The following is a 17,467-nucleotide window of genomic DNA, read 5'->3' on the forward strand; positions in this document are numbered from 1 at the left end:
AGTCAGTACCCGCTGCAGTGTCGAGCCCGGTGCCTGACATGGAGGAAGTGCTTGACACAAATGCCTCTGGGAGGCATCCCTGCCAGAAGGAAACACACCTTCTTCTGGTCTGTGCAGAACAAGTAAGTCCTGGCACCTACTACCGCTCTTGGCTCACTGAAGCCAAGGGTGGGAGTCAGTCAGTCCTTTCTCAGTACGTTTCCAAGGAGAGTTGCTGACTTGCTTTTTCTTTAAGGTGCCCTTTTACTTTTGAACCTGAATTTTTCTAGAAAAATGTAATGGGCAGGGCACCCAGTCCAAAGGGATGGCCCCCAGAGGCAACCCTGAGTGAAAAATAAGGCCAATTCACTGTCACATTGCTTTGTCAATTTAACTATGAATCCACGTTCTGAGGATGCACTCTTGCCCAGTAGGCACCACCCCTTACTGGCAACAGACAGAGACAGCAAATTGCTTCACACCCCAGTAGCATAGCCCTTCCCTGTGCCGGGTGTGGTGCACCCCAGGAGAGCTTTCTCACGCCAGGTGGCATCCAGGTGGATCTGGCGACCGCCCAGCAAGCACGTGTCCCCCTCACAAAAGGGAAGAAGAGGAAGAGTGGCCAAGAAGGGGTGGAAACCCCAGTTTTCCTTTATAAATTTGAGGCCAGATTTTAACCTCTCCCTTGGCAACTCTACACATCAGACAAGAAAGAAACTAATATAGATATTAGCCTTGTACTGACTTAGACTTTCACTTACCCCGCCCCTTGTTTCTTAATGGCCTTTTTTTAAAAAAAAAAAAAAAAAAAAAAAAAAAAAAAAACAACTTCTTGAATCTAGGTTAGCCTGTTTCCTGTTCATATTAAGGAATCCAGGCCCTTTGCAGTAAAGAAAGACAATGATACCCTGGAGCTTTATATAAGGAATGTTTCTAGATTGTTGGTTGAAAGCATGTGCGTTTGTTAATTTGCACCCTAAACACACCTCATGGCTTCATTTAAACCTGAGCACTCTGTGTATTCCAACTGCCTATGCAGAGTTCCAACTTAATCAAGTACTTAATGAGTAGCATTAATATTCGTTGTCTCCTCCACGGGTGCCTGCACTCATCAAGGTAAACAGTTACTGGCAGCCTCCACAGCCCTTGGTTGAGCTGAGAATTGTCTGTCCTTATCTAGACAGCGGATTGTTTGTCCCCCACCATGGGAAAAGCCTGCTGGGTACCTTCCAAAGGCCTCATTTTAAAAAGACACGTTTCCACTTATAGACCTTTTAAAAATGCCAGGCAATTTGGAATAACAGTAAGAAATCTATTATCTGGATGACAGTCATTCAGATATTCTTGCAGTGTGTCAGGCACCATACTAAGTGCTAGGAATGCAATGATGACCCCAAGGAGTCCTGGTTCCTGCCCTCATGATGCTTATGGTATAGTGGGAGAGGCCAACATGTAAGGAAAGGTCAATCTAATGAGCGCATAATTACAGAGTGAGCTCAGTGTTAGGAAGGAAAGGCATGGATGTGAGGACTCCCTAGAGGATGAGAGGATGGGGAAGATGTTGGAGCTGAGCTATGAAAGATGATGATGAAGAAATTGGTTATTCACTGAATGTTAGGGCACAGAATGTTAGGGCAGGAAGATCACACACACACACACACACACACACACCCTACTATTCATAGATGAGGAAACTGAGGCCCAGCAGAGCTAGATGACTTGCCTAAGGTCAGAGCTAATTCTAGAAACCCATACCCAATCCCTTCCTGCTAAACCACTTAATTTTATTTATATCCCAGCTATAGATTATCCAAATACACTTGACAAATAAAACGGAGAATATTGAGTTAAAACCACATCTTCAAGACCACACGCATAAATAACGATCGTGTTTTAATGCGGACGATACCTTTTCATTTTGCAAATCCAGAGTTCTCATCATATCAAAATTCAAGACAGTTTGTTCTGTAAGAAGGGGAAGGTCATAACCCTGTCTAGAATGTACGGGCAAATCTCTCTAACCGTGCAGTGCTAATTTGGGCCTGAGCTGTGTAACCAGACCGACTTCACGCTCCAGCTGGGGTTTCAGATCCACACATGGCGACTGGATGGCTCTTTGCTGTTTCACAGCAAGGGTCCTTCCCTGGGCTCCCGGAGCCTCTGGGGATTTACTCCTCCCGACGTGGCCGTGTTCTCGCCACTGTGTGCATGCGCTGAATGTTGAAAACATTCTTTTGAAAAGCCCAGGAGATTCCACTCGCAATCTGTGCGTGTGCATGTAAAAGCGCAGAGACTGGAAAGAACCGCGGCAGAGCACACCCTGACCGAAGGTTACTCCCGGGGAGCCGCAGCAGTGGGAGGGAGTGCGATACGGTCTTCTTTTCACTCTAGACACTCCTGAGTTACGTAAAATTCTACGCAAGAATGTATTCGTGTGTTAGCATGTAATACATATGTATTAAGTTTTTTCAAGAAGATTCTTAAACAACAACAAAATCTCCATGGAACAAAGGTGCGTCTCCGCAGAGCGCAACAGCATTTGTCTTGGATGTAACCGCCTTCTCCAGAAATCTCAGAGGAACTCCCCTCAAAGGACACTGTGCGCTCCACCGCAACCCTGCGGGGCATTCGGAAAGTTGGTGGCTTCCCGGGGGGTGGCCGCACTTGCAGCCCGCGCCCCGTAACCCGAGCCTTCAAGGAGTCCTGACTTGGCGGCTGGCACACTCCGCACCCACCCAGCCGGTCCTGATGCGGGAGGGTGGGGCCGCGGCGGGGCGGGGCAACGTGGGCCCGCACCCCGCTCCTCCCCGCCCCTCCCTGCCGGCCCCGCCCGCGCGCCCCCCGCCCGCGGCCCGGGCGCCCGGCCCGCCCCCTCCCCTCGGCGCGCAAACGAACCTCGCGACGCCTCGCTCGGCGGCTGGCGGGGGCCGGGCGAGGGAGGGGGCTGGCCCCGGCCGCCCCACTCTGCAGTTGTCTCCCGAGCGCTGGCTGCGCCGCCCGAGCCGCTGGGCCGGGGAAGCAGTGGCCGTTCGCTCCCGGGCCGGCTCCTCCAGGCGCTCGCAGGCATGCAGCCCGGGAGCAGGAGGCGCGCCCCGGGCCGCTGCTGAGCCGGCCGGGGCGGCGGGGACCAGCGCCAGCGGAGCCCCTCCCACCTTGCCCCGGGGCAGACGAGCGGCGCCCCGACACCCCCTCTTCTCCCGCAGCCCCGCCAGCGCCACCCCCCGCGGGCCGCAGGGGCTCATGCAGCCGCCAAGGTAAGCGCGGGTCGGGAGCCGGGCGGACCCGGCTCTGACATCTCCGAGGCGCCGCCGACACTTGCCGGGGCCACGGCGCTGCTTTGGTCTTCCCCAGCCCCGCGTCTCATCTTGCTCCCATCTTGCCCACATTTGGAGCTTTGCTGCGCGCCTCGATCGCTTTAGCTGTTGGCAGCAGGAAAGTTTTTGTGGTTTGGTGTTTCTTCTTTTTTCCTAAAATACTCTAACCTCGGGCAGCCGCCAGCGCGCGTGGTTGGGCAGACCCGGCACACGTCCCTTACACCGTGTGCGGGCTGGGAGCTCCCTCCCTCCGCCGGGCTCGCGGAGCCCCTGACTGAGCCGGCCACCCGGCTGTCCTGCCGTGAACCCCCATTGGCCCGCGCCGCCCGGGCCCCCGCCTCCCGCTCGACGCCCGGCTGCGGAGCTGCCTGGCAAGGTCCTGCCCTCGGGGACGTCGGCGCAGTGCACCGCGTGGGCTCGCGTCCCGGCGACCCTTTGCCTGGGCGCGTCGGCGTATGGGAAAGTGTGGACCTTGGGTTGAGGGCCGAGGATGCCCGTTGCCAAGCCGCCCCGGCGTTCCTAAGTGGATGGGTGAGCACGGCGACGATTCAGCGCCGGCTCGCGCCGCAGCTTAACCTAGGGGTAGAAGCCCGGGCAAGGAGACAGGTGTATTTAATGGGAGGGCCGGTGTGGGGGACGCTCGGGTGCAATTGGGAATTGTATCTTATTAATGTAATTGTATTAGACTTGCTCAGAGTTGGAATCAGTTCTCCCAGATTGAGATTTTAATGGGAGCCTGTGAGCTGCTATTATGTGGTGTGGTTTGGGGAGGTGTTGGGTTGTATTTATTTTATAAATTCGGTGTCTTGCGGGTGGAGTAGGGGAAGTAGCGCCATCTAGCGGAAGTGGTGAGCTGTGCATTCCTCTTAGGCTGCGAAGTTGTGTGTTCTCAGTCTCCTGCGCAAGGTGGAGAGGTGGGAACCAGCCCTCGCCTCCAGGCTAGAGGCTACAGTAGCTCTCTCGAGTATCAACGGTACCAGGGAGAAACCCCGACGTCCCATGCTCAGCACATTGAGCTCAGAGGACGAAATTACGGGTCGTGTTGAGTGGCATGCTGTCACCTAAGGGAGCTCCATCACCTTCTCCACCTGGTTTTAGACTCTTCCAGCAAAAACATAACATAAAATGTTAACTGCTGCAAGAAGATGCCCCTTCCTCAGGCATCTGGTGCAGAGATCTTGAAAATCAATTCACAACCCTCTCTTCTCCTGTGCATCACAAACAGGTGATTTCTTGGGTGGATTTTGAGCCATGACCCCTGGGAAGGAGAGTAACTGTGCTCCGAAGGGCAGCAGGAGAACTGGGAGAGGGCTTCCTGCCCGTCTGTACAGGAACAGAACAGTGAACCCAAACTGGCTTTTTTTTTTTTTTTTGCACATACAAAGAAGGGGTTTCTTGCTGTTACCACAGCAAGTGACAAGCAAGCCCCCTTTACAGGGACATGATCTCCAGTTAACAACTGGGGCAGACGTGGCTGGATGGCAAGTCCTGCAGACAAAGGCTCTGTCTGGGTGGGGCACCCACACATCCAGGGCGGGCTGCACGTTCTCTGTGGCTGGTTTTTGCTGCCACCTTCCAGGTCAGATAATATATTATCAGTGAGCTGAGTTCACCCTGTTCTGAAGGGCACCCTGGCCCCTTGTAGAGCAGTGTAGTGGTCTACTGTAGTACCCCCTTGAGACTCTCTGGGCTGTGGTAGTAGTGAAAGAGGTCTTAGCCTCCTTTTTTCAAACATCCTGCTTCCATTATTTCCCTCCCAGGTGTCAAACAGGTGCTTACACTCTCCAATAGACATAAGAAATGGTGGGTGGCTGGTCTGCCCTCTCATGCTGTCTCAAACTGTGTCTTCGTTGGCAGGTATTTATTTCATCATGAGACTTGTGAACAACCAGGGTCTTAGAATAGCTTGGCATCTCATTCAAGGAGAGCACCTTTGACTTTTGCTAAGAAATCTCTGTCTGCTTTCTCTTTTTACAAACCTCTCCCAAGGTATGACTTGCTGCTTCCCAGTGTATGTAATAATAGAGAATGAAGGCACAAGAATCTCCTGTTTAATACAGTCCCTTGCTCTTCAGCAGCCCTGTGAGAAGCCAAACACAAGAATTCTTAGATGAGCAGTTGCAAAATGAAATAAATAGGGACTGAGCATCCCTGACATTGGGACAGGGAGTTTTTCAGCCATTCTCCCAGGGATGCTTGCTGCTCCCAGGAAGCAGGCAGGAACAGGTGCTAGTATTTTCAGTTTCTCAGAAGAAACTGATGGCCAGAAAGCAGAAGGGGTATGGCCAGGGTTCTGTGTTTCTAAAGTGCTTTTTTCCCCCTGCAACCGTGCTACCAAATGACTTAAGTTCTAGCGCTTGTTTTTACCAAGTATGGTTGCAAAATTTGTTCCTGCCTTGAAGCATGCAGTATAGACATGAAAGAAGGCATGGTCACCAATCCATCAAGAAGCCTGCCATCCAGGGAAAGAGGCAGGACGTATCCGAGTGCAATTGAGCAAAAACATACAAGGATTATCTGAAAGCAGTGCAGGCTAATTGGAATCTGTTAGTTCTGTGAAATGAAATGACACTACTCCTTACAGGTAATTATTCTAGAACTTGACTTATAATATCCCAAAGGTAAGTTTACTTAACTTTTAAGTGTCTGTGGTATTCCTGTGCCTCTTTTAGGGAATGACTTTGCTTCTATTATTTAGCCATTCAACAAACTTAACTGAACATAAATTTAACCTGAAGAAGGGAAGCTCCAGGTTTCCCCGCCTGTTTGGTATCCAGCCTATCCAAAAGACAGGCTCCTCTTTTTCTTATTTTGAGCAAATGACTGCTCAGTTTCAGCCTCTCTTCTCTTAGCAACAGAGCTATAAAGGAGCAATGAATAGGGCAGTGGAAAAAATTAAGGATTGCCTTACTCAAGTATGCATACAAGGCCAGGCAGAAGTCAGTTTCCTTGGTGACAGATGAACAAATGAACTGTATTGAAAGGATACCCAGTTTCTTAGCCAGGTCTGTCCTGTGAGTAGAAGTGCTATATCATGTTAGAACCCAGGGGTCAGGAGGCAAGAATGCCTTAGTGAGGTGTGAAACTTTACAATTCTTAGGGCAGGAAGAAGAAGGAATTTTCAAATTGGAGCAGAAATTGACAAAATAAATGCAAATGACTTTTGTAACCTCATATAAAAATTTTTAAGTCACTGGTAACTGACTAACATAAAAATGTACTATGTACCTACCCAACTTATGAAATGATTATGTTCAGATTACTACAATAAATAATGGAAGTATAGCCAACAGTTTATGCACAGAGTGACTACAGAATTGCTGGTTGGATTTACTTTTTTCATTTTTCAATTGCTTGTTTAAAGCAGTGCTATAAGATGAAAAACTTTCAGAAAGCAAAATACTCGATTTGCCAGAGCCTGAAAATTAGGCAGAAAGTTTAAAGACTCTGTCAACTATCTGGTCAAAGGAGGCCAATTCCCATAGGTACTGTGTCCTCTGTGGGCCAAAACAGAGATCAGTGGGTGTGAGTAAAAATGCCTCAAAATTCATTGACTTCTGTCTTGGCAGGACGTTTTAGTAGTTACCATCTTTTGTGGCTTCTCCTTATATTTCATTTTTTCATCTTCATGGACTCTAAGATCAAGGTCTTTGTAGCAGCTTGCCCTGACTGACAGGAAGAGTTTGCTCTGTTTCCTGGTAGTGTTCCATTCTTCTGTCCTTGTAAACAGAGATATTCTGCCTAATATCTCAGTAAGAATTTTGGTAACTATTTTATTTTTGAAGATGGATGCAACCCATTTTTATCCTCTCTAGGTATGTTGAAGGATTTTCTCCTTGATGTCTTTAAACAAGATTAGGTGGAAGCATGCAACATACATATACCTACCCTTGAAGGCCCCTACACATCCCTCACATGACTAGTATTGTCAGCCACAGTGCATACTCTTCTTTAGGATTCACTCCACTATTAGACTTTCATACCTTTCTCAACTCATCTGCACCATGTGTCTCTCCTCTCCAGATTGTCTATTCAAAATCCCTGAGATAGCCAGGCATGGTGGCTCACTCCTGTAATCCCAGCACTTTGGGAGGCCAAGGCGGGCAGATCACTTGAGGTCAGGAGTTCAAGACCAGCCTGGCCAACATGGTGAATCCCCATTTCTACTAAAAGTGTAAAAATTGGCCGGGTGTGGTGGCACATGACTGTAGTCCCAGCTACTCCGGTGGCTGAGAGAGGAGAATCACTTGAACCCAGGAGGCGGAGGTTGCACTGAACCAAGATCGTGCTACTGCACTCCAGCCTGGGCAACACAGCCAGACTCCATCTCCAAAAAAAAAAAACAAAAACAAAAACAACAACAAAAAAAAACCTTGAGATCTGATTGTTTGAGGTGCCTTCACAAAGTTTGGTTCTCTCTATCGAAGTCTGACCCACTTATAAGCTTGTAAAAATAGAAGACCTTGCTGATGAATTTTGCCTTGCAGGAATACCATTCTACCTGTTCAAATGCTCCTCTAAAAGAGGCTTGCTCAAAAACGTCTCCTGGACAAATGCTGGGGCCCTCTCAGTCACTTAAAAATGTGCTGCCAGTGTGCATTTTCAGCACTGACAGTGGCAGCCTGAAGAACAGATTGCCCTCGCAAGAACATAACCACTGGACTCTCTCTTCTTCCACACAGGGTTTTTTCTGGTTGTCAGAGCACACAGAAATGCCCATTTCATTCTTAGAATCATAAAAAGTTACAGGGTTTCCTCAAAATAATTGGTACCTTGAAAATAATAATTAACATTTGTTTGGAAGTTTTGGTGTCTAATGTGCTTTCATTTACATTTTGGTTTAATATCCTTTATGGAAAGAGGTAAAGTATAAATAATAAATAGATTTTTTTGTGCAATTGCATTTTCCCATGTGGGCTCCCATTTATTGATACAAGGGAAGCAAAGCAAAAAGGGAAGCAAAGCTTAGAGACTGGGCTCACCTGTAGACATTATGAAGTTCATGATGGCATTCCCTCACAGGTCCAACCCTGGTAATAACTCCTCACTGTCGAATTTGGACAGGTCATTTTTGCCTCTGAACGTGAGGCTCCTGTGAGTTTATTTTGTTTTATATTTATTTTGTCATATATCAGTCAGTGCAACTAAAATAGTCTGACATTCAGATTTCAGAACACTGATTTCAAAATGCTTCTCTTGGCTGAGCGTGGTGGCTCACATTTATAATTCCAGCACTTTGGGAGGCCGAGGATGGCTGACTGTTTGAGCTCAGGAGTTCGAGACCAGCCTGGCCAACATGGTGAAACCTGGTCTCTACTAAAAATACAAACATTAGCCAGACGTGGTGGCGTGCACCTGTGGTCCCAGCTACTTGAGGGGCTGAGGTGGGAGGATCGCTTGAACCTTGGAGGTGGAGGTTGCAGTGAGCAATGACCATGCCATTGCACTCCAGCCTGGATGATAGAATGAGACCTTGTCTTAAAAAAAAAAAAAAAAAAAAAAAAACTTCTCTTGCTTTCCTGAAACACTTGGATTTGGTTTTGTGTCTTTGGGTATTCCAAGATCATATGACAAAAAAAGCTAACTGCCACCTTCTTCCATGCTATGAGGGTTTTAAGTTGGTATTATTTCTCTCTGATAAGGAGCATTTTGAGCAAGTAGATCCCTAAGCTCCAGGTGTCTGATTTCTTCATGAGTAAATGGATGCTGTTGGCAGGGTCTACTGACTTCAGGCCTGGTGGAGAACATACTGGCCCTGTGAGCCTCAGCCAGGAGTCAGCAAGAGCAAGGCAAACCTAAGCCAAGATGGTGCACAGGCCCTCCCTTTCTGGGTCACTGACCAATCTCTAAAGGCAGAAGCCCATCTGGCTTAAAACTTGAGATGTTCTGTGAGTGGCTTGTGGACTGAAAGAACTCCAATAAATTGATACTGTAGATAGGTTTACCTAAATATCTTCCTGTTGTTTAAGTAAATCTATTTAACTCACATTCCAAGGCTAAGTCTAGGCAAGTACTCTATGCATACATGATCTAAAAAATGTCACCATCCAAAAGAAAGACAAAAAAATTCAATAATCTAATTATTGCAATTTCTGAAGTCTCTAGGATGGATGGGGGAGATTGTTCACGGAAATTTTTCTCTTCTTATTATGTTTTTATATTTTTGTTAATGTCTGGAAAACAGTATATCTCTAAACATATTCCCATTTCTAATGCATGATCCGTCATTCTACATGTGGGGCATATTATTGGACTGACAGAAATAAATAAACCATGAGTGAAGATGAGAAGCAGCTGTAGTTTGGTGGGAAAAACACTGCACTTGGCATCTCAAAACCTGGGTTTAAGCCTCTGCACGGCTACTTGTATTTATGGTCCTTAGACAAGACTTACATATGAGTCTGTCTCATTTGTGAAATGGAAACGGCTGTGCCCATTGCATAGTTAAGATGACAACACTGTGATTATATGGGGGAGCTTTTTCTAGTAGGTGCTCATTAGGCCTCAAGTATAACTGAAATGAACTTAAAACCCACCTAGAAGTCAAGGTTATCCATGAGTCCTTGCAGAATTCTGCAGAGCTCCCCCAAGATCCTATACATACAAAGGCTCTAGCAGAATCTGGCACATAGTAGGTACTATTTTAATCCAAACAATAGTTCCTATCCATGATATAAAAAGAATATTGGCAACTACTTATCAACACTTACTCTATGCCAGGCATCTGTTCTAAGTGGGTTATTACTGTATTAACTCATTTAATCCTCACAACAATCTTTTGATTGATCTGCAAATATATCCCTATCTTACAGATGAAATAACTGAGATCTAGAAGGTCTGTGTTCAGACTGCATGTTCTTGGCCCAGCATACTGTATTACCTCTGTAATGTAAAGTGAAGAAATTCCCTTAGCCTCTGACAAATTTAAGAAAGGAAAACAATGGTGGACGAGAATGTCACATAAGGTGACACATTTGTTCTTCTTTCTGGATTGGCACTTTTCCCCACCTCCCGTCAGCTGGGGATTGTCTCTATTTCAGCTTTGCTTAGCCATTCTAAACAGTGTTGAATTTGATGAACAACTTGGTTATCTGTTCCTATTGCTAAATGTCTATGGTATTTGTGCTTGGCACTAAATTATTCATTAATCCAAATACTCCAGCCTTCTGTTGGTTAAGAGAGAGACGCAGACTCACTGTCGGTTCAGACAGTTGCCATTTGGTGGATAAATGGTTCCAAGCCAGTTCTTCTCCCTAGAACTTACCGGAATGGGGAGACATAAGCGCTGTGTGGTCTGTTCTCTTTTATGGGAGCCTGGTATGTCCTGTGTATGCATACCCAAAAGCTGCTTTCAAACCTCAGGCGGTTGCTAAATGTTTCCAAGGTGTGGTTTCAGGTATACCATAGTATTGTTGGGGATTATTGCTGAATTTCATGCTGACATTAAAACATAAAAATGTCACTCTTCAAATGACATTTCCTACGTGCTTGGCCACATTTTCACTTGGGGACTTTAGAAGTGTTACAGATGAGGCCTCAGAATGACTCCTCACAATCAGGTGTGGGCAAGGCTAGTTAGTTACAGAGCCAGTATCAATTCACTGGATCCCTGGACACAGGACTCTGGAGCTTGGAGATCTCCTGGGGCAGCCAGGCTGTGATTCTGCAGATTGAGAAGCCGAGGGGCCGAAGACAGGACAGGGCATGCTGCCACACAGTTGGAGTTAGGACCACCCCAAATCCCAGGTCTCTGTCTTTCCCCATATGCACTGGCAGTGTCTTGAAGCTTTCCATCTCAACACTGACAATTAAGCAGTTCACAAATACTGTTGCTTTTGTACTAGGTGTTGCAGGCAGAAGAATGTGCAGACTTGGAGACCAGACAGTACGTGTGATAGAAAGTCTCAGACAAGAGTTTTAAGAAGAAAGCGGTGGTCAGGGGGAGACTTTCATTAAGAAAGTGTAGTTATACCCCAGTTTATAGTCCCAGTAAGAAGAAATGGGAGAAGTAGGGAGAAAAGAAACATGACTGCTCCAGGAGGTTACTGAGAATACGGGAAGTCAAGAAGGACAGGTATGAAAGAAGGAAAGAGGGTCACATCCAAATACCACAGAAAGGCGGCCATGGAAACTGCTGGCTGACCAGCAGGAAGGCTCCAGCCCAGCCCAGCCTGAACTGAGCCTGGGGCAGCAGAGGTCAAAAGGAGCACAGAGAGAGTCCTTGCTTCTGTTCAGAGCAAGAGGATGGAGTAGGGTTAGTAGAGGCAGAGAGAAAATGAAAAGCCCCATGCCTGAGGAGCAGCTGTGATCTCATCAGAGGTGACCTGGCAGCTGGGAGTCACCGAGACCTGCCCAAACCTCACTCTGTCACCAAGCCTGCTGGGTGACCTCAAGCAGGTTACTTACCTTCTGCAGTGTAAGTTTGGGTGAATGTGCCAAAAACCCCATCTCCACAAAAAATACCAAAGAATGACCCAGGCATGGTGGCATGTGCACCTGGGTCCCAGCCACTCAGGAGGCTGAGGAGGAAGAATCGCTTGAACCCAGGAGGTTGAGGCAGCAGTGAGCCATGATCGTGCCACGCTACTCCAGCCTCGGCAACAGAGCAAGACTTTGTCTCAAAAAAAAAATTAAAAACCCATTAAAATATTGGAATAAAATCCAGTACTTGGTAATATTTGGTAATTTTTTAATTAAAAATTTTAGTTTAATTTTTAAATGAAAAATTTTAATTTTGGTAAAATTTTTACATTTTTGGTAGTTTTGTTCTTCGTGGTAATTATGTCTTAATTACCAAGAATAAAGTCCCTCATGGTGAGGGAAGCAGCATCAAAGCTCAGGTGATATTCTTTGTACAGAGAGAAAGGAAGCCTCCGATAATGAAGATGGCAGCAACATCCTTGTAGCCAAAATGTGCAGCGGTCCTTCCATGTGCCGCCTGTATCCACAGGCATGCACACTGTGCCTCCTGCCCACAAGGGGAGTCCACCCTACCTGAGAAGGGTCTTTGTTTATTTATTTTTTATTTTTTATTTATTTTTGCAACAGTCTCACTCTGTTGCCCAGGCTGGAGTACAGTTGCAGGATCTCTGCTCACTGCAACCTCCGCCTCCTGGGTTCAAGTGATTCTCCTGCCTCAGCCTCTGAAGTAGCTGGGGTTACAGGTGCCCACCACCATGCCTGGCTAATTATTGTATTTTTAGTAAAAAGGGGGTTTCACCACATTGGCCAGGCTGGTCTCAAACTCCTGACATCAGGTAATCCGCCTGCCTCGGCCTCCCAAAATCCCGGGATTACAGGTGTGAGCCACCACACCCAGTCAGAAGGGTCATTTTAAATAGCCACTTTTGCAGAATATATACTAAAAAGTATTCTTGTGAAGCACACGTTATAAAGTCTCAGCTAGCTGAACGAAGCACAATATGTTTTCTAAAAAGAACGTGAAACCCAACCAATCTATTAACATTCTTTAAGGAGTCAGAAACAGGCCTGGAGACGAGGGAGAAACCCAGGATGAATTCTGTTTAGACTTTAAAAATTCCTTCTAACAAAGTTCCACGCCAAAGGTCATTTACAATAGTAAGTCTCTCCAGCATGTGCGGGGAAATTGCCATGGATCAAAATTATCCTGAGACAAGAAATAAAAAATAGGATAAACAGGTACTTTTCTGGATGAAGAATTATTAACAGTGAGGATCCCCCAGGATCGCGGGTACACCCAGACTTAGTTTAAATTTACATGGATTATCTGAAGGAGACAAAGCTCAGATGGTTCCAGGCTTTGGGATGAAATGAAGGCTATGCAGAGATGGCAAACAAACGGTGATTAACTGCAGGATGAGCTTAGGAGTTAGCAAGAATATGCATATTAAGCTTTTGCAGGCGCAAGTCTGTTAATGCATTTATGAGAACATAATCCAAATTACAAGAAAATGGACTTTGTCCAGTCTGTTTATAGCCACAGAAGAGGATCCTTGGGGTCTTTGCAAAATGTTTGTTTGCTACAGGCCACTCAGGACCAAGTGTTCAGAAAATGCTAAAATACTATCAGAAATGATATTGGAAAACAAGCAAAAAATAGTATTCTACCTGGGCTCTACCCAAACCTGGCAGTTGTATTCTCTTCCCCTTGAGAAAAGTATCTCAGAACTGCAGAAGGTGAGCAATGTCATCACCTGAAGTTCTTCGTAAGAGGCCGGGCTGCTTTGTACCTTAAGGGTTTTAGTGTGGAAAGATGAAGCCAGAAAGGCGATATGATCAAAGTCTATAAAACCTTGAAGGTTATGGAGAGAGAGAACAAGTACTGATTCATCAAATCTGAGATGACCAGACCCTAGCGTGGCCGTTAAAATTTGAAAGAGGAATTTGAGGGATAAATTAAAAATAAGGATCTGTTCCCATACTCTGAGCTGTAAATTGAAGCAACTCAGTTCCTCAAGACATGGTCTGGACAAATGTTTTTTAGGACATGGGGGAATGGGCGGTTACTCAAGAAATGTCAAAATCTTGGTCAGTAAGTAAATGGTGGATTAAGAGCCATTGGTAACATATCCCTGTGCTTGCGAGGTTGGCAACAATACCTGGGACCAGTGTTGGGTCATTTCCTCCATATTAGACAAGGATCTGTTAGTGAGAGAAATCTAGATCAAACTAGTTTCAGCAAAATAAGAAATTTTTCTCAGCTTCCATAGCTGCAAGAGGTACTAGAGTAGTTCACAAGAGCTCAGGAAAGAGCTGCGAAGGAGTCACATGCTGAAGAGTGGCTTGGGGAGGGTTAGCCTAAATAAAATCTTCATCACTCCCCAAAAAGCTCATCTGATAAAATACGACTTAAGTAAAAACAAAATGTCAGCTGGGTGCAGTGGCTCATACCTATAATCCCAGCACTTTGTGAGGCAGAGACAGGCAGATTACATGAGCCCAGGAGTTTGAGGCCAGCCTGGCTAACATGGTGAAACCCTGTCTCTACTAAAAGTACAAAGATTGGCTGGGTGTGGTGGCACATGCCTGTAATCCCAGCTGCTCGGGAGGCTGAGACAGAAGAATTGCTTGAACCCAGGAGGCGGAGGTTGCAGTGAGCCGAGATCGTACCATTGCGCTCCAGCCTCCTGGGCGATAGGGCAGCGCGCGCGCGTGCACACACACACACACACACGTGCACACACACACACACACAGTATGTCAGGTCCTCAAATGCCACCTCAACTACTAACACTCATAAACACTCACCCTCCCACAAGATTACTGCCCTAAAACCATCCTATGTTGGAATCGGATCAGAACTGAAGCTTCTTCTGTAGCAACAATCTCAAGAAAGGTTCTGATTGGTCCAGCTCGAGTCACTTGCCATCACTGTTTTATTGAAAGTAATTGTTAGGTTATATGTCTTGCCTTGACTTTAATCCCAAGGGGCAGAAACTGACCTGGGTCTTTTGTGCACCTGCCAGCAGCAAGGAGGGCATGGACCCGAGACTGATAGAACTTACAAACCCAGCTATTCCCCTAGACATGAGTCACCTAGGGGAGCTCCTTAAAAATACTGATGCCCAGGTTCTACCCCCTAGAGATTCAGATTTCGCTGCTTTGAAGTAGGACCTGGACAACTCTAATCTTTTTACATCTCCCACAGTGGTCTCCCAAAAGAATAAATCCCTCCCCCTCTTGAGGCTTTGGGTTGGGCTCCCGGGTGCTTCCCACAGGCTCCCCCAAGCTCTTTGCTCTGTTTCTCCAGCTTCATCTCTTCCTTCTACAGCTGCACTTCAGCCTTTGCAGATCCTCAGGCAAAACACACCTTGTTCTGGCATGCTGGGTGTTCCTTTTGCCTGGAGTTTTCTCCCTGCCATCCCCTCCCTTGCCCATCAACTTCCCCGGCACACTCCTACACTGGGAAAGCTTCTTTCCCCTCCCTGCACCCCAAACTGGGCTGGAGGCCCCTGGCACCTGTGTTCTGTGTCTCCCCTGTCAGAGTCTGTGTTATGCTTTATTGAACGTGATTGTTAAGTAATCTGTCTCGCCTTGACTTTAAGCCCGGTGCGGACTTGCTCACCGCCATTGGAATGAATGGCACACAGCTCGCCAAGCATGGAGTTCAGCATGCTTGGCTTGGCATTTATTAGCCATTTATTGGGTGAGTGCTTAAGTGTTCCCAGCCTCAGTTTCTTCATCTGCAAAATGAGGATGATAATAGAACCTTCCTTAGCTGAAAGTTTCTAGAAATGTAAAGTACTTAGCTGGCACCTGACACAATGTAAAAATACGTCAAAATGTTAGCCATTATTTTGAAAGACACCACCTTTTTTGGTAAAGGTCATTCACTCCTCACCTCTCCTTTAGCACTCATTTTTCTCTATTATCTGGTACCAGCAATTCAAAAATAGGGACTGTCTTATTTATCCCCCAAGGTCTAGCCTGCCTCAGGTCCTGAATATGTATTTGTTGACTGATGAATCAGGCCCTAGATTTGAGAACACTCTGTTCATACCCAGAAGCAGGCAAAGTTGGAGCCCCTGACTGTCACTGCCCCTGAGAGGGCTTCAGCCGTATGCAGAACCCTTCCTTTCAGAAGCCCCTTGACCCCTTCCCCCCATCAAATAGCTACCCCCCCCCCCCCCCGCGTGGAGAGGGAGAGAAGGTGGAGGGGGATGCTTAGGATTGGGGCCTCCACAATCAGGGCTGAAGAAAGCGAGCAAGAGCTATGCATGAGAGTGTCTGTATCCCCAGGTCTAAGCTATAGCCTAGGAGACACCACATACTTAGTTAGACTCTGTGGGGCTGTGTGTTTGAAGTCAACTACACTTTTGAGTTAAATGAGTTTCTATGGCAAACAGAGTGCTGAGTTCTCAAATCTAACGTTTTAGGAATTTTTTATTCCTGCAGAGAGTTGGGGAGTTGTTTAAAAGTTGATTGGTTTAGCCAGTATAGATAGATTCCTCAAGATCAGCACAACCCCGTACTGCTCTAGTTGGGGCTAGATTTCTCATGATAGTCTAAACTGTGTGATGGCCAAGTCCCCACTTTGAAGATGTCCAAATTCAGCCTCAGACATTTCTCTTCAAGAGAGGGGAGAAAAAAAAAAAAAGCCCTTTGCATCCCTTTCCCAAATTATTTGCTCATGCTGTAAGACTGGGGTCTCGTCCTAAAATGGCAGCCAGTCCCCGTCCCCTAGCAGGGACACTGGAACTCCCATGACCTGGGGCTTCTTCCAGGTTCTATTCAGTTGTATTCTTGGAGTGACAATATTATCAGCCTGATCCTTACAGATGAAGAAACTGAAATGTAGAGGTTAAAAGTCCTGCTGCGAGAAGAACCAACTGAAAAAAAAAAAAAAATTCTCAGGCTTTACAGCAAGCAAACTTCACTATGATTTTTACGGTTCTGATTCTGTATCCCGTGGGGTTTATCTCAGTTGCTTCTTTAGGATGGGGTTTATTATGTTGTACATATATCCCGATGTGTCTGGATGAATCTTGTCTTTTTGAGGGGAGGGCAGAGAGCGGTTCTTTTTTTAGATACTGTTCCTAAAAAGGAATAAATGGATACACCTGTTTGTCAAAATACCTTTGCTTTTTGTGCAACTGCTTTATATTAACGATACTAAAAAAAAAAATAGCTTTGAAAAAAAAAACCTGTATATAATGGAATTGCAGAATATGCTGCACAAGTATTTTATTTAGTTATCCTTGCTTTAAGAATATTATTGGATGACATTTCCTGATGTGGAAGAAACTCCTCTTTTTTTCTGCTTTTGTAACATAGTTGAAGATTTCTTTTTTCTGTTCTCATTGGGGGAAAAAAAAAAAAAAGGCCTGCTGCGAAAAGTCCACTCTTGGGCAAGGGCAGCCCCAGAAGGGCATGATCTCTGGGCTTCTGCGGGCTGCATGGCCTCCCCTGGATCCTGAGCCCTGGTCTCTGACCTAGACATGCTGCAGCAGTGACGGTGGTTAATTACTGTCCAGGTGACTTGGAATGCCAGTGATCCCTTCTCATTAGCGAAAGACTCTAGAACTAGCTGGTGAAAGGCAGACTCTAGCAAATGGTGTTAATTAGTGGACCTCAGAGGTGAAAAGGCCACATGGTTGCCTCTGTGCAGCCTGGCACAGTGTCTGCTTAGCATGCCCCGGTGGCCGCTGGAATGGGCTGCCGTTCCATGACGCTGCAGAATAACTTGTTGGGTG

General features: G+C 46.4%; 1 protein-coding gene across 2 annotated transcripts in view; it reads left to right on the plus strand.

The window, feature by feature from the left end:
* The first annotated feature begins 2,877 nt into the window (after positions 1-2,877).
* The window catches only part of RGMA (repulsive guidance molecule BMP co-receptor a), a 44,803-nt gene continuing 30,213 nt past the window's right edge, over positions 2,878-17,467 (plus strand). The window contains exon 1 of one of the 2 annotated variants that reach the window (XM_007990500.3): positions 2,878-3,233. In XM_007990500.3, the coding sequence (XP_007988691.2) occupies positions 3,220-3,233 (14 nt within the window). In that variant the 5' untranslated portion in view covers positions 2,878-3,219. Of the gene's footprint in view, positions 3,234-3,649; positions 3,825-17,467 lie in introns of those variants that run through there. The other variant, XM_007990501.3, reaches the window with a different exon arrangement.

This window comes from Chlorocebus sabaeus, chromosome 29, assembly GCF_047675955.1.
Source record: "Chlorocebus sabaeus isolate Y175 chromosome 29, mChlSab1.0.hap1, whole genome shotgun sequence".
NCBI classification, from domain to species: Eukaryota; Metazoa; Chordata; class Mammalia; order Primates; family Cercopithecidae; genus Chlorocebus; species Chlorocebus sabaeus.